Source organism: Cnephaeus nilssonii, assembly GCF_951640355.1.
Source record: "Cnephaeus nilssonii genome assembly, chromosome: 13".
Taxonomy (NCBI): Eukaryota; Metazoa; Chordata; class Mammalia; order Chiroptera; family Vespertilionidae; genus Cnephaeus; species Cnephaeus nilssonii.
This window is the reverse complement of record NC_137084.1, coordinates 2873676-2890058: the sequence shown is the minus strand read 5'-3', so window position 1 is coordinate 2890058 and position 16383 is coordinate 2873676. Positions and strand designations below refer to the sequence as shown.

Sequence of the window (16383 nt, the reverse complement as noted above, 5' to 3'; positions counted from 1 at the left end):
CGTTTCAAGGTAATGAGGTCGCCGCCAGCGTTCAGAGCCAGACCCTGCGACCCCGGACGCTGCCCTCGGTCACGGCTGCCCTGTGTGGTAGGATGAGGCCGGAGGGCTTCCCGCCCGGGGAGTCCTGGGTAAACCCGCCTCTCTCACCCCTTCCCTGCACCTTTGGGCGCCTCCTCATCTCTCCTGCCCTACTGCACAGCCCCCCCCCCTCCTCCTCGCTGATCCCCGCAATCCTCCCAAATCACTTTTAAAAAAACGCAAATCAGATCATGTCACCCCTTTGCCAAAACCCGTGGTTTCCCTTTGCCCTCAAAGCAACATCTAAACCTCTTGCCCCGGTTCCCAAAGCCTCGTCGGGTCTGCCCCTGTCCGGACCACTGACCTCGGCTCCCACTTTTCTCTCCAGGGCTCACGAAGTCGCAGCCACCACGGCCTCCTCGCCAGCACTCACACCGGCCCCGGGGCTGGGCACGTGCTGTTCCAGCTCCCATCATGCTTGTCCCCACACGGCCGGCTCTTTCTCGGCAGTCAGGTCTCAGCTCCCACATCACCCCTCTGACACCCTAACCTCCAGCCGCTGCCCTCAGCGCGGCCTTTCTCTCTCGCCGAGAGAGTTTTAGTTGGGTTTGCTCTTGCTCTAGAACAGGCTCGAGGCTGCGAGCTTGTTCTGGCTTGATCGTTGCTGTAGCTTCAGCACCGAGCACACACCTGGCACACAGTAGGTGCTCTATAGGTAAGTGTTGAATGAATGGACAACGACATTTTCTTTTAAAAAATATTTTTAAAAATTGATTTCAGAGAGGAAGGGAGAGGGCGAGAGATAGACACATCAGTGATGCGAGAGAATCACTGATCGGCTGCCTCCTGCACGCCCCACCCTGGGGACCGAGCCCGCCGCAACCCGGGCACCTGCCCTGAGCAGGACTCAAACTGTGACCTGGTTCACAGGTCGACGCTCAACCACTGAGCCACCCATTCCTGCCCGGCTGGACAACGGCATTTCCAAACTTTGAAATCCTAGACCCCCGAGGCCTGGAAAGCCTCCAGACTCTCAGAGCCAGCGACTCATGTCCCTGTGGGGGGGGGGGGGGCGGGGAGGGCCTCCACGCGCAGCCTCTCCAGGCTCTGCAAGTCAGAGCAGAAAGCCCCGTCCCACCCCACGCTGTCCCACCCCACGCTGTCCCACCCCACGCTGTCCCACCCCACGCTGTTCCACTCCACGCTGTCCCACCCCACGCTGTCCCACCCCAAACGGAAACGGCGGCCCAGAGGCGGGGAGGGCCTGGGGCAGGTCAGGATACCAGCCGAGCCGGCCTCGAGCTCTCGGCTCTGCCAGCCAGTGGCCCCCAGAGCAGGAGAGTGGGGACGAGCTGGGCTGTCCGGAGGGGCTGAGGTAGAGTCTGGAAGCTGCTCCCACCCAGGCTGACCGCCCACCCCCGCCCCTGCCTCAGTGACCAGCCGGGGGGGAGGGGCGGCCGGTGCCTGAGCCCCAGATGTGGCCCCGTCAGCCGGCCCGTGGTGGCCACCGAGGAGGGTCAATGCCATGACAGTTCTGGGGCTGGGGGAGGGGGGCCCAGGCGGAGGGTGCCTCACAATGAGGTTTTGTCCCGGGGGCGCAGGCTGCTGCCCGTACATGTATAGAACGGGGTTTTGCTGGAGGCCCCAGCTGTGTGTGTGCTCCCCCCGCAGGGCAGGCTGAGGGGGGGAGGCCACACTGAGGCGCCTATTCTTTGGCAGCCGATACACCCCAGAGGTCTCTCTCCCTCTGCAGCCTCCCTGAAGACAATTGTTCCTCTCCGCCTGCCTCTCCCCCACCGGCTCTGCCTCTCCCCCACCGGCTCTCCCCCACCGGCTCTCCCCCACCGGCTCTGCCTCTCCCTCACCGGCTCTGCCTCTCCCCCACTGGGCAGGCTTGCCTTCGGTGAAGCAGACACCACCTACGCAGTGCAATTTTTTGAAATGAACTTATTTTAGGAGTTGCCCGGACCCACGGGAAAGCCAGCCCCTTTATAAGCCGCCCCACCCACAGGGCTTTCTGTCCTCTCCCACGGGGTGCCAACATGGCCCTGACGGAGCCTTGCCCCTGTCTTGGTCATCAAGGGTGGGGGACGGGGAGATGCGTGTGTTTCATTCCCAGCACCCGCCTCCCGAGGCTGGGTCATTGTCTCCGGTGGCCCTGAGGTTGGACGGGGCAGGATGGAGCCTCCCGTGAATCTCGTGGGTGCCGGCCTGGCCAGGGGTTCAGGCCCTGCCATCTTCCCCGACTCCACGAGGCCACTGAGCAGCGGTCCGCAGGGATTTCCAGCTCTGGGCTTGGGAAAAGGGGTGGCTGGAATGACCCCGATTTGAGGGCTCAGCCAAGAGTTACACCTACCATCTCCCAACTCACCCAGCTGGGGCAGGGCGGGGGGCGGGGGAGGGGGCAAGGCCAGTGGCTGGGGCTCCTGAGGGAACCCCAGGGAGCCTTGCATCCTTGCATGGAGGAGGGGCCCATCCGTGGAGAGGAGTCCCAATCGCACCCTCGCCCCACCCGGCCACGACGAGTGGGGGACCAAGACCGCAGCGAGGCGCGGCCGACGCGCCGTCCCTGGTGGCTGGCTCGCCGTTCTCCAAGGCCTGCCTCCGGGTCCTGAGAAGCCGCCTCCGTGAACCAGCCCGGCATTCCCGCCTCACAGCGCGGGCCGAGCACCAGGGAAGTGATCGATAAATGGGATTTTCGACGATTCCAGGTCCGGCCCAGCACCCAGCGCTGGCCTCCGAGGCAGTAGGGCCAGGAGGAGGCAGCGGACAGAAGGCAGGCCTGGGAAAGGGAGGCGGGGACCCAAGGGTTAATGAGTAACCAGCTGGAGGCCAGCCCAGGAGAGGGTGGGGCTCAGTCCACTGGCCAGGCCTCCCTCCCACAGGCCTCCTGGCCTCCTAGGCCCTCCAGCCCCGGCATCCACCCATTGGACAGAGGAAGCCCAAAGGGTGGCGAGGGGGAGCCCACACAGTCAGCGAGGCCCGGGGCGCTGCCCCCCTTGACTAGGGTGAGAGGTCTGGGGGCCCTTAAGCTCTCACTCACCTCCCTCGCAGGCGGGACCCTCCGAGCTTCCAGAATGGGCACGGGGAGGCAGCGTGCCACTCCTCTGGCCTCTCCCAGAATTGCCCCTCATGAGACCCTCCCTCCTCCACACTCCGCTGTGTGACCGCGGGCAAGTCACAGAGCCTCTCCGGCCCCAGTGGCTTCCACTTCTGCCCCACTAATTGAATAGGCGAATCTGCAAACCAAATGAGACTGTAGGGTGGGCAGAGCCTCTGAAAACCATTAGGGGAGGGTGGAGGCCAGAGTCCTAGGCCGGGAGGTCTGGGTTCAGGTTCTAAGTCTGACCCGACCACCTGAGTGACCTTGAGCAGGTCTTTGCCCTCATCTAGCCTTAGTTTCCTCTTGTGCTCAGAGGCCTGAGGGACACAGGCACTGTTCTATCCCTCTGCGCCCACCCCCCTGCCCCCCTCACCAAGTAGGGTCACTCTGGACTCAAGGGTCAGGGGTAGGAGGTTGCACAGTGTAAGGAAAAGGAGAAGGTCAAGGTTGGGTCACAGCTTGGCTGGGTCAGTGCCTGGGCCAAACTCTCCCTGGGGGTGGGACTGACTGGAGGAACAGCGCCACCTGGTGTGTGGAGAGGGCAGGGCGGGACATGGGGCCGGCAGGAGGCCAAGGTGCCTCCCCTCCGGGTCCTGCAGCTGCTCCCCAGGTCCTATGTCCCGCAGCCAGGAGGGGTCAGGGGTCGGGTCCCCGAGCCTGGCCAGGTATTCTGCATGCTCCCAGGGCAGCCATCAGAAAAGACTTCCGTGACCCCTGCGTACCCGGATGGGGGGGGGGTAGCGGAGTCCCCCTCCCTTGCCCTAGCTCTCAGCATTGGGGGGAGGGGGTGGCACTGTCAGACCAGCCTGGCCCTGAGCAGCTTACTTACCCTCTTTGAGCCCCAGACCCTTTAGGGGAGAAAAAGGGGCTAAGAAGCCCCCTCTTCCCAGGGGTCAGACAATCGATCCCGCTGGCACCCATCTCACAGGGCAGGCCCTCCCTCAGCAGGGCTCCAGCGCCCTCTGGTCTCTCAGCCGCTCAGTGCGCTCCCGGATCAGGGCTATGGCGGCAGCAGCGAGGGCCAGATGCCCCCCTCCCCGCCCCCCGCCGCTGACCTCAGCCTCAAGCCCCCGCCCCACCCGCTGGGAAGAGAGGTCACTCGAGCAGCCAGCGTGCTTCTACATCCAGTTTATACACAGTCTATACAATGTACAGAAACCGTTATATACAGATATATTTATAGAATAGGCTATATTAATTTGTCTTTCCTTTGTACAGCAGTATTAGTTTGGATCTTTCATACATTAGGTACAAAAAAGTCACGGGCGAATGGCACGTGGAGTGCGTGTTGGGGAGGAGGGCCCGGCTGCTCGCTATCGATTGCATATGGGGGTCACCGGGCACCCAGGCCCCCGGAGGACAGGCCAGCGCATGGCCGGGGGAGCTTGTGCTGCGGGTCTGGGGAACAGAGTGGGGGTCAAGCTGAGCCGAGCTGGGCTGAGGGGGGTGGCTCAGACCCCCCAAGTGTGATGTGGGAGGAGGGCAGAGACACGCGGCAGGCCACCCGTCAGGTGGGGGCAGGGGAGGGGTGGGCTGGCCCCGGAGCATCCAGGGCTGAGTCCGAGTCTGCCCCGGCCCCAAGCCTGTAACCCTGTGTGGCTGCAGCCTTGGGGTGGGGCGTCTGTCCCTGATGGCTCAGTCCTGGGCACGGGTGGGCGCCGCGCCCCTCAGAGGTCTCGGGCCCACCTCGGCGGAGGAGGCATGGAAAGGCCAGACCGAAAGGCTCCCTGCGATTGGCCAGGGTGCTCGTGGGAATGTTACTCTGACTTCTGATTGGTCTGTTTTCACACTCCAAGGGCCACTGATTCGTCTTGCTTCTGTGCTGGGCCCAGGCTATGCAGCAGGGGCGGGGCGGGGAGCCTGGTGAGGGGTGGGAGTCGCAGAGGGAGGGAGGCCCAGCTCCCTCCAGGTCTCTGTGCCCCTCGGTCAGGGTGGACAGGGTCCCAGGGCAGGGTCTGGGCCAGGCCCAGCTGTGAGTGGGGTCAGGGTCAAGGCACCGGCCGAAGGTACCAGGGATCATGGGATGGGGAGCCAAGCTGACGGGAGGCCATGGGTGCGGTTAGAGGCGGGGGAGGGTTATGCCTCCGAGGAGATGAAGGCACAGTGGATGTCAGCGCCTTGGCACATGTTTTCCAAATCCGGGGTCAGAGCGGCAGGTGAGCCCAGGAGAACAGGTGAGGTCCCAAACCGAGCTCCCTGCATCCCGGCCACGTCGTGGTCACGGGCTGCTTTCTTGGCAGGTGGGGGAGGGGTGGCAGGCAGGCGGGTGGGCACCCCAGCGGCCCCTCCCTCAGGAACGGCACGCACCCATGCACATGCACCCCCGTGCCCCACGCGAGCCTGCACAGCCCCCCACTCGGCCTCTGGGAGAAGGCCTGCTCTCACCTCCCCTGCGTGCTCAACCAAAGAGGAGGAAGCGCTCAGGGGGGCTGAGGAGGCCCCAGGCTAAGCCAGGCCAGCCCCAGAGCCCTGACCCCCGAGTGAGCCGGTGCCACCGTAACCCACCCTTGGTCCCACTTTCTGTCAACAGGACACGGCGACTGGAAGGAAGAGTGCCCAGGCGAGGGCGCAGGCCAGCGAGGAGGGGCGAGGGGAGGGGAAGGTGTCTGGTTTCAGGGCCTGGGCTGCCGAGGCACGGGGGGAGGGGAGGTGGAGGGCTCCACGGGGACCCTAAAAGGAAGAGGGGTCGGGTGTGCCCCTTCCCCCCAGGGCATAACTCAGCAGCCAGGGGTGGTCCCCGCGGTGCCCTCCATCCTTCGAGGGACCAGGACCCCAGGGGTAGAGACGAGCTGGGAGGTAAGGAGCAGGCGGGCGGGTCTGGGTGCCCAGGACCCATCCACAGAGGGGTCAGCGTGGGGGACACCGAGGAGAGAAAGGGCGGTCCTGACCCCACCTCCTCCAGGCCCTCCAGGCGCCTGCCCTGCCCAGCGGGGCTACTGAACACATGATTGAGGAGGTGGGGCTTGCAAGCCCAGGACACGCCCGCAGCCCCGCCCAGCAGCTTCTGTAAACATACACAGCACTGCAGGCCCCCTGGGGGTCGCCCAGGGGCTGGCCAGCAGGCACCAGGTCTGGGGGGTGGCCAGGACCGGTGCCAGCCTGGCCCACAGGTGAGGACATGTGGGGGAGGGCCGCTCTTCCTCCTGGCCCTGGGAGAGCAGCGGGGGGCAGTGACGGGCGTCAGCGGCACTGCCTGTCCTGGAGTCGGGGTGCCAGGGGGCCACAGGCTCTTCCCCACTCCTCACCCCTCCCCTGTCTGGAGGGCCCAGGTGCCAGCTGCCTTGGCTCCGGGGGTCCTAGGCTGAGGTAGGGACATGGACCCCCAGCTCAGCAGCAGTGCCCCAGGCCTGAGGCTACCCTGGCCCCTGGGCCTCTCCTCCAAGCTGCCCGGGCCTGGGGGCAGCCGCCCGGAGCCCGAGGGGCCGCCGGCTCTGGCGCAGGCGCAGGCGCTGGGGGGTGGGGTGGGGGGCTAGCGTGCCGAGATGGCCAGGTCCTCCTGCTGGGCGGGGCCGGCCCCGCGGCCGGGCAGGGTGGGAGTCCGGATCTTGTCCAGGCTGCTGAGGCTGGTGGGCGTCAGGTCCATGAGCTCCCCCGAGGAGCTGAGCGGGAAGGAGGGCGACAGCGAGATGCCCGAGGAGGGGTCGGCGGAGCCCGCGAAGCGCCGCGGGGGCTTGGGCACCAGGTTGGGCTCGAACTGGGCCCGGAGCAGGATCTCCTGCTGGCTGGGGGACTTGGGGCCCTCGGCGTAGTCGCTGGTGGGGCTCTCGGGCACCACCATGCAGTACAGGTCCTGGAAGGAGCTGCTCTTGCTGTCCAGGTTGAAGAGGCTGTCGATGAACTCGGCGAACTCCAGCACCTGCGGGCTGGGCGAGTCCCCCAGGCGCCCGTTGTGCAGCGCCAGCTCTCCGCGGGGCGCCCCCCCGCCGCCCCCCTCTTCCTCCCGCTCGTGGGCCGCCGCGCTGGGGGGCCGCTCGGGGGTGGCGCCCCCGCTGCCCGGGGCGGCCTCCAGGGGCTGGGTGTCCTGGGAGTGCTTGGACAGGGAGTCGGCGGCCAGCAGCTCGGTGCGGGAGCTCAGGGACGGGTTCTCCTCGGGGATGGCGGGGTCGATGTAGAAGAGGTGGCCCTCGTCGCGCTCCAGCACGGCGTGCAGGCTGGGCGAGCCGCGGATGCTGCGGAAGCCGGAGGAGCGGCGCGAGTCGAAGCTGTACAGGGACTCCGTGTCCGACAGGCTCTCCATGGTGGCCAGCGGCGCCCGCCGCGCCTGCAGCTCGGCCGCCAGCCGCTCCTGCGTGGACAGCAGCAGCAGCTCCACGGGGTCCTGGCGCGCGGCCGCGGCTGCAGCCACTGGGGACAGCAGCCGCCCCTCCGAGAAGCCCTCCAGGCTCATCTCCGACTGGGACTTGCTTCTGCAGAGGGCAGGGCAGGGCAGGGAGGGGCGAGACTCAGGGGGGCGCAGAGACCGACCCCCAGCTCCCTGGCTGGAGGGAGCCTCCGGAGGGGTAGAGGGGAAGTTCATTTCGCCGCTGTTGAACTGTTAGGGGCGGGGACCCTTTAAAAAGAACAACAAAAACTCACGAGAACCCGACAGAAAAAGGGCCGATGCTGGGTTGAGCCAGGGCGGGCGCCCTGCTGGCCGGAGGCCCTGGGGGAACGGGTGCTCTGTCACTGCACCGATGGGGGGCCCTCTGTGCCCCGCCCGGAGCTCTATCCCCTCCCCCTCACACTGGAGTGCCTCCTGCTTCGCCCTCTGCTGGGCGGGCCCTGGAGCCTCTGGGCTACACAGGCTGCAGGGAGTGAGTGAAGGTGGGGGAGAGGGTGCAGCAGTCACAGCCGGGAGAATGCACCCGCTCCCTCCTCTGGGCACGCGCTGCCTCAGGAAATGCGGGGAAGGCGGGAAGAGATGCCCGGGACCCCATGGGCCGGGATCAGCTGATCACCCTTCTATCAGCCTCTTGGCCAGATCGGGGCCCTCCCTGGGCAGAAAGGTCCCAGAGAGGCAGGAGGACCCCCCCAAAGAGTGTAACTGAGGGGGGGGGGCGTCTGGGAGCATGAGTGCACGCTCTGCGTGTATGTACAGTGTATGCACTAGCTGCCCACCTGTCACCCGCCACGCGTGTCTGTGTGACTGGGTCTGGGCACAGGCGCAGTCTGTCATCCCCAAGCAGGGCTGCCTGTCCCAGTGTGTCCTCGTGTGTGCGTGTCGGCCTCTGTCTTGGTGCGGGTCCTACACGGGACTGTGTCTGCGTGGAGCTGTGTGCGCTGAGAGCTGCCCGTGTGAGCTGCAGTACAAGTACTTAGCCACACATGGGTGAGTGCGTGTGAGCGGGTGGTGTCCATCTGTCTGGGTCTAAATGGGTCTGAGTGAACCTATGTGCTTGTGACCAGGGGGCCGTGTATCCTAGATGCCCACTAGCCCGTGTGGGCTTCAAGATGGCAGGCTGGGGGGCAGTGGCAGCGAGGCAGAGAGACCGGAGCAGAGGGGACAAATTCGCCCCTTCCAGCATGTGTGTGCAGAGGTGTGAGCGTGCGGGCTCGGTCTGTGCACGGGACACATATGTAAGGACACATGCTTTCAAAGCACACGTGCCCTGAGAGCACACGTGCCCTGGGAGCACACTCCGGGCCTGAGAGCACACGTGACCTGGGAGCACACTCTGGGCCTGAGAGCACACGTGCCCTGTGAGCACACTCTGGGCCCTGTGAGCACACTTCGGGCCCTGAGAGCACACGTGCCCTGAGAGCACACTCTGGGCCCTGCCCACCCCCCGGGCCCTGGGAGCACACGTGCCCTGTGAGCACACGTGCCCTGGGAGCACACTCCGGGCCCTGCACACCCCCCGGGCCCTGGGAGCACACTCCGGGCCCTGCACCCCCCCGGGCCAGGGCTGGGTGGAGGGTCACCTGGCGCTGCTGTTCCGGTGGTCTGCGGGGGGCAGCTCCAGGGCGAGGCCGGCGGGCACGGGTGGCCCAGTGGGCAGCGGCTGCTGCTGGAAGATGAGCTCGGGAGTGAGGTCCACCTCGGTGGGGCTCACCATGACCTTGGCAGCAGAGAGCAAGGCCGTCTTCCCCTTGTTGTAGTTCTCCAGCACCTGCGACAGGACGGGACGCTGGTGGTGGTGGGCAGGTGACGGTCACATGCGGGGTGGCAGCAGGCCAGGCCTCTCAGGGCTGCGTGAGGCCAGCGGGCCCCACTCTCCCCCGCAGGTCCACCCGCTCCAGGAAGGCCTGGACTGGCCCTGCGGCCGTGCCTCACCCAGGACTGAGCGTGCCTTCCCTGTGGCCGGCCGCTGTGCCGGGAGGCGCTGAGCCTGCCCTGCGTGGCTGTGCATCGGTCAGTGCCGGGGGCCTCCAGGCCTCAGCTGCCTGAGGGACAGGTCCCGGGCGTCTCTTCAGCTCCTCACCACGGGCCACGCGGCCACGTGACAGAGCAGGTTCCAGAGGCCAGGACATGAGCCGGCTCTCGGCCCCCCACAGCCCTGCTGGGGGTGCAGCTAACTCCTCTGAGCACCCACACCCTCGCCTGCAGCCGGGGGCCGCAGATCCAGCTTGCGGGGGTCCTGCCCGGCCTCACCTTGTTGAGCCCCTCCATGACCACGTAGGGGAGGTGCTCGTGCAGCATGGCCGGGGAGATGATCACTTCGTTGAAGGCCTTGTTGTCGCCCCAGATGGCGAAATACGTGGGCTCCTCTTGCTCGCAGCAGCTGGGGGCACGGGCCAGGGAGAAGCTGAGGGGGGGGGGGGGCGGGCGGCAGCCGGGCCTTGACCCCCCGCCCTGGCTCTGCTCTCTGCCCTGGCTTAGCAGGGGCGGGTGGACCCGGAGGCCTCAGGCCCGCCTGGCCAGCAGGGCTGCGTTCCTGCTCCAAGCTCTTGTCTCGGCCCCACCCCACCCCCACCCCACTCCCAGCCTGGCTAGGAACATGGACCCCCAACAGAGGCCCGGAGAAGCTGACCGTGAGCCTCAGCCCGGCCCTACGCAGCCTCCTACATGCTGTGGCTGGGCCATCCTGCTCCCCACCCGGCAGGACCCACCCACAACCTGGGCTGGAGGACCCCGGGCCCAGCCCCTGTCCGAGCAGGGGAGGAGTGAGTGCTTGCCCATCCCTTTCTCTCTCCTCCGCCCGCCCCTGCGCACAGCTGTCCGCCACCTAGTCCCACAGCTGTCCGCCACGTAATCCCACAGCTGTCCGCCACCTAGTCCCACAGCTGTCCGCCTCCTAGTCCCACAGCTGTCCGCCTCCTAGTCCCACAGCTGTCCGCCACCTAGTCCCACAGCTGTCCGCCTCCTAGTCCCACAGCTGTCCGCCTCCTAGTCCCACAGCTGTCCGCCACCTAGTCCCACAGCTGTCCGCCTCCTAGTCCCACAGCTGTCCGCCACCTAGTCCCACAGCTGTCCGCCACATAATCCCACAGCTGTCCGCCACCTAGTTCCACAGCTGTCCGCCTCCTAGTCCCACAGCTGTCCGCCACGTAATCCCACAGCTGTCCGCCTCCTAGTCCCACAGCTGTCCGCCACCTAGTCCCACAGCTGTCCGCCACCTAGTCCCACAGCTGTCCGCCACGTAGTCCCACAGCTGTCCGCCTCCTAGTCCCACAGCTGTCCGCCACGTAATCCCACAGCTGTCCGCCTCCTAGTCCCACAGCTGTCCGCCACCTAGTCCCACAGCTGTCCGCCACGTAATCCCACAGCTGTCCGCCACCTAGTCCCACAGCTGTCCGCCACCTAGTCCCACAGCTGTCCGCCTCCTAGTCCCACAGCTGTCCGCCTCCTAGTCCCACAGCTGTCCGCCACGTAATCCCACAGCTGTCCGCCACCTAGTCCCACAGCTGTCCGCCACCTAGTCCCACAGCTGTCCGCCTCCTAGTCGCACAGCTGTCCGCCTCCTAGTCCCACAGCTGTCCGCCTCTTAGTCCCACAGCTGTCCGCCACCTAGTCCCACAGCTGTCCGCCACGTAATCCCACAGCTGTCCGCCACCTAGTCCCACAGCTGTCCGCCACCTAGTCCCAGGGGTGATGCACGGGACCACTGAAGTGTGAGCTGGCAGGGCCGCAGGGTGACCCTCCATGGCATCCTCTTTAAATGGGCCAAAAGGGGGGGGGGGTTGCCCCGGGGACACGAGAGGAGCCTGGAGTCCTGCTCTGGCCCGGCCTTTGTTCTCTTCCAGGAGCCGAGGCTGGGGCATCCCCGCTGTGGGTGCCCTGGGCCACCTGCCTCCCGGCCTCCACAGCCCCTTCCCCTGGAGGACACGGCCCCGGCCCTGGCCACCGCCGCCTCCCGCTGAGGGCCTGGGCGCCACCTACCAGCACTGCTCCGCGGGGTGGTTGTGCACCACGTGGATGATGCGGCCAGGCGGGTAGAGGGGGGTGCTGGCCGACAGGGCGATGGTCAGGTCGCTGGGGTGGGTCCAGAGCCGCGCGTTGGCCGTGGTGGTCACCTCCGCCTCCTCGGGCAGCTCCGACTTGGGGATGCACTTAGTGGCTCCCACGATGATTCGCCACTGTGCAGGCGGGAGGGGGGCGGGACGCTGAGCAGCGACGGCGGGGTGGGCGGGGACGGAGGAGCTCAGCGGGAGGGCTCCGGTGACAGGTGGGCGGAGGGGAGGGCAGGGCCCACCTGAGGAGGCAGGGTCTGAGCTGGCACCTCCTGCCGAGGGCCTGGGCGCCACCTCCCAGTGGGCAGCCGTGAGGGCCACAGAGCCATCGGGGGCAGGCACAGGAATTGTAAAGGATCCGGGGTGGAGAGTTCCCGGAGGACCAGCCACCCTGATCGAGCGGGCGGGGAACAGGCCCAGCGAGGGGGCGGGACTTGCCCAGGGTCCCTAAGTCCAGGCCAGCGCACCTGCCGGGCCTGGCTGCCTCGGGCTGGCTCTCAGCCCGACTCCGGGCCGACCAGTGCCCAGGACGGGGTCTAACAGGGACAGCCCCCACCCAGCCCCACAAGCTCCCCAGGCAGGCAGGCACGGTCACAGACTTCACTGGCCCACCTGGCACCTGGCACCTGGCCCCGGTCCTGCCTGCCCCAGGGCAAGGGGCACCGAGGTGGGAAGAGTGCAACCTGGGCTGCGACGGCAAATGGGCCGCGGGCTGGGGGCACAGAGGACCCGCTGGTCCAGGCCGCCCCTGCCCACCTCGGGGCGCGGCCCCAGCACTCCCGCCCTGCCTGGCCAGCCGGCACAGCAAGAGGCCCGGGGTCCCCCGAGACCTGAGGAGGGATGAGGAGGGGCGGGTCACCTCCCTCGGAGCAAGCTGCACCCGACCCTGGGGAGGGGTGCCCGCCTGCCGGAGTCGGGGAGCACGGGCAGCTTTGGAAGAGGCCTTCCCGCCCCACACGCAGCCCCGGGCGGGGCGGCTTCTCCTGACTCTGCCGGTAGGCAGCTCTGCGGGCAGGAGCCGGGAGCCGGGACCCAGGCCCCGCGGCTGGACCCTGCCTCAGTGACAACTTTTGGTGTGAGCAAAAGCAAGTCCCTCGCCCGCTCAGGGCCTCAGTTTCCCCGTGTGTACCAGGGCAGGCAGGGGGAGCTCTGATGACCTGAGGGTCCCGCACGGCTGGGGCCGCGGTGCTCTGGGCGGAGGCACAGGCGGGGCACACGTGGCGGACCAGGTGCCCGGAGCCAGGTGCCCGGCGGGGCGGGGGGCGGGGCGGGGGGGGGGCTCACTTTGGGCTTGGTGCTCCGCTGCAGGACGTCCAGGAGCTGTCTGCGGAAACCCTCCAGCTGGGACAGGCCGATCCTGCGAGGAACGAGCCAGCGTCAGCCTGGCCAGAGGCGGGGGAGGCACAGGGGAGGGGCAGGGGGAGGCACAGGGGAGGGGCAGGGGGAGGCACAGGGGAGGGGCAGGGGAGGCACAGGGGAGGGGCAGGGGGGGCAGCGGGGGCGGCGGGGGTGGCATGTGCCCAGCCCGGAACAGGAAGGCCAGGCTGTGAGGGTCGCAGGGTGGGCGGAGGGCCAGGCCAGGGAAGGGAGGCCAGGCAGGTGGGCCTTCCAGGCTGGGACACCTGGGGGCACGGGAGGGACTCTGGTGCCCCCTGTCCCTCGGGGAGACAGGCATCTGAGGGAGGGAGCCCTGGAGCCCAGGTGAGGCCGGAGGAGGGAGGCACAGCCCAGGCTGAGGGGGAGGAGGAGTGACTCGCCTGGGGACAAGGTCTTTGCCCAGAACCACGGCCGTCACGAATTCCTTGGAGTACTCCATGGCGTCCTCGCTGCAAGGGAAGCAGGGGGCTCAGGTGGGGGGGCTCAGGTGGGGGGGGCTCAGGTGGGGGGGGCTCAGGTGGGGCGGGGGCTCAGGTGGGGGGGGCTCAGGTGGGGGGGCTCAGGTGGCGGGGGCTCAGGTGGGGGGGGCTCAGGTGGGGGGGCTCAGGTGGGGCGGGGGCTCAGGTGGGGGGGGCTCAGGTGGGGGGGCTCAGGTCGGGGGGGCTCAGGTGGCGGGGGCTCAGGTGGGGGGGGCTCAGGTGGCGGGGGCTCAGGTGGGGGGGGCTCAGGTGGGGCGGGGGCTCAGGTGGGGGGCTCAGGTGGGGGGGCTCAGGTGGGGCGGGGGCTCAGGTGGGGGGCTCAGGTGGGTTGGGGGCTCAGGTGGGGGGGGCTCAGGTGGGGCGGGGGCTCAGGTGGGGGGGCTCAGGTGGGGTGGGGCTCAGGTGGGGGGGCTCAGGTGAAGGGGGCTCAGGTGGGGTGGGGCTCAGGTGGGGCGGGGGCTCAGGTGGGGCAGGGGCTCAGGTGGGGCGGGGGCTCAGGTGGGGGGGGGCTCAGGTGGGGGGGCTCAGGTGGGGGGGCTGAGGTGGGGCGGGGGCTCAGGTGGGGGGGCTCAGGTGGGGGGGCTCAGGTGGGGTGGGGGCTCAGGTGGGGCGGGGGCTCAGGTGGGGCGGGGGCTCAGGTGGGGGGGCTCAGGTGGGGGGGGGCTCAGGTGGGGGGGCTCAGGTGGGGGGGCTCAGGTGGGGTGGGGGCTCAGGTGGGGCGGGGGCTCAGGTGGGGGGCTCAGGTGGGGGGGGCTCAGGTGGGGCGGGCCCTGCCCCAGCACTGGGGGGGGGGGTAGTTTCTAGACTCAGGGCCCGGGGGAGTGCACAGGGTCCAGGCTGTGCTGTCTGCTCCTGCCCTGCCCTTCCTGCCAGCAGGGCGTTGCCCGAGGCAGATCTGGGGTGCCCCTGGCATTGGACAGAGCCCCCCGCCGCTTACCAGGCCCCCAGTGACCAGAAGCGACGGCCCATCAGCCCAGCCCGAGAACCCGGGGCGCGGCTCACCTCAGCAGGCCCCCGGGCGGCGAGTAGGCGAAGCACTTGAGGGTGGGGTACTGGGGGCGCAGGAGGAAGGAGAGGATGGCGGCGGTGCCCGCGCCCAGGGAGTGGCCCACCACAATCAGGCCGTAGTGTTTGGTTCCGCGGCCCTGGCGACCGAGAGAAGCTGAGAGCCTGCCCCGCGTGGCGCGCTCGCTGTCAGGGGCCCGGGATGGTGCCTGCGCGGCGGCCGCTGGGGCAGGAAGAGCCGAGCTGGGCCCACAGAGCAGGGTCTGGGGAGACGGTGCTCACCCTCACTCCTTCAGGACCTTGCTCAGAAGCCCCCCTTCCCGATTCTCCGGGAGACCCCCCCCCCCCCATCGCATCTGCACTGGGAACGGCCTTGGGGTAAGGTGGCCGCTCTCTGTTGGAAGCGTCTGGGCCCCTGCCCCCACCCCGGCGCCCCAGCCTCACCAGGTCCCTCCCGAAGGCCTGGGACAGCACCATCTCCTGCTCCAGCTTCTTCTTGATGTACTCAGCCGAGAGGACCATGCCCTGGGCGAGGAGGGACAGAGGTCGGTGCTGGGGGGAGGGCTTGGGAGAGAGGGAGGCCCCTCAGCGACCAGCAAAACCACAGCGACCAGCAGCTCGCGACCCTGTCCTGCCCATAACCACCTGGCTGTTGGGCTGGTGGGCACTTTATGACATTGTTCCCATTTCACAGACGGGAAAACGGAGGCTCAGAGGGTTGTGTGTCTATAGAAACCAGTGGGATCTCTTCCCAGCCGCCTCCTCAGGCTCTTCTGGGTCAGGATCCAGGCCCGGCAGGACTGTGGGGTCCCGGCCAGTGAGCCCCACCTCTCCGACCAATCTCTACCAGTGAGCCCAGCCAGCAGGGAGGACCCCACCCCGGCAACAGGACAGGTCCCCGTGCTGGCAGGGGAGAAAGCCGGGGGCCCGGGCCCGCCAGGCGGCACCTTGTGTCCCAGCCAGGTGCCGCGGTGGCCCTCCACGGGCAGGCGCTCGGCATCACCCGTCAGGTCCGTCAGGGCGTCCTGGGGAGAGGGGACAGGCAGGGGCGGCTGAGGACAGGAAGAGGGAAGCGGCATCCCTCGGGGGCTGGGAGGGGTCCCCAGTGGTGGGCAGGGAGCCGCAGGCAGCATACCTTGGGGGACAGGGTTCCCCGAATACTGATCACCACCTTCTTCTTGTCATGGTCCACCGCCACGTAGAAGGGGGTTTCGTACACCTGGGAGGAGGGAGGCTCGTGAGCCTGAGCGGCCCCAGGCTGGGGCCAGACTCAGCCGGTGCCCTGAGCACACGCCTTCCCGGCCAGGGAGTCTCTCCACCAGCCACTGGCCCCCCAGCCGCCCCCCAAACCCGCCCCCAGCCGTCCTGGTAGCTCCCGCCCGGCCCAGGTCACAGCCCACGCTGCCCCCTGCCGGCGGCGTCCAGAGAGGCGGCTGCCCTCCCCCGGGCCTCGCTGCTTCCTCCCGGATTCCTTCTCCCAAAGGCTGAGGCTGGGGAGCCCCAACCCTGGGTGTGGGGTTGGGGTCCACTCCCTAGCCCCAGAGGGGGCGTGGGGCGAAGGCCCACCTCTGTGCTGCCCAGCTAGGGGAGGCTGCTGCCCGGCCCAGCCCGCGGCCCTCACCGCGTCGTGGCAGGAGGTGTAGACGATGTCCACGGCCGTCAGGTTCTCGTCCAGGAAGTGCCGCCGGATGGCGATGGCGTTGCAGCCGCAGCAGTTGTCTTCCTCGATGGTGACGCCGGGCGCAAACCGGGGCCGGGAGGGGCACAGGCAGCACCTGGGGGTGCCAGGGGCTCAGAGCGGGGACCCCGACGGAGCGGTCTCCTCCGTCACCCCCTCGGGACCCCGCTCTCATGGCCCCGCCCCCCCAGGCTCCTTGCAAAGCTCCTGGGACAGTCCCAGGCTGTGCCCTGGCCTCACTGGCAGCCGCTGACCTGTGACCCACGGTTCCTCCCTCCCCGAGGGCCTCTCTCCGGGACTATCTCCCCCCCCCCCCCGCAGCCTCCTCGGCCGTCCCCTCGCCGAGGCCCAGG

At 68.3% G+C, this 16383-nt stretch overlaps 1 protein-coding gene across 4 annotated transcripts in view; it reads right to left on the bottom strand.

The window, feature by feature from the left end:
- Window positions 1–4353: 4353 nt before the first annotated feature.
- The window catches only part of DAGLA (diacylglycerol lipase alpha), a 62353-nt gene continuing 50323 nt past the window's right edge, over window positions 4354–16383 (bottom strand). For 3 of the 4 annotated variants that reach the window (XM_079788787.1, XM_079788789.1, XM_079788788.1), the window contains 11 exons: window positions 15974–16127; window positions 15488–15571; window positions 15300–15377; window positions 14797–14916; window positions 14350–14492; window positions 13249–13317; window positions 12776–12848; window positions 11421–11617; window positions 9693–9822; window positions 9023–9210; window positions 4354–7527 (listed from right to left, as the gene is read on the bottom strand). In XM_079788787.1, coding sequence (XP_079644913.1) covers window positions 6591–7527; window positions 9023–9210; window positions 9693–9822; window positions 11421–11617; window positions 12776–12848; window positions 13249–13317; window positions 14350–14492; window positions 14797–14916; window positions 15300–15377; window positions 15488–15571; window positions 15974–16127 — 2173 coding nt within the window. In that variant the 3' untranslated portion in view covers window positions 4354–6590. The remainder of the gene's footprint in view (window positions 7528–9022; window positions 9211–9692; window positions 9823–11420; window positions 11618–12775; window positions 12849–13248; window positions 13318–14349; window positions 14493–14796; window positions 14917–15299; window positions 15378–15487; window positions 15572–15973; window positions 16128–16383) is intronic. The other variant, XM_079788790.1, reaches the window with a different exon arrangement.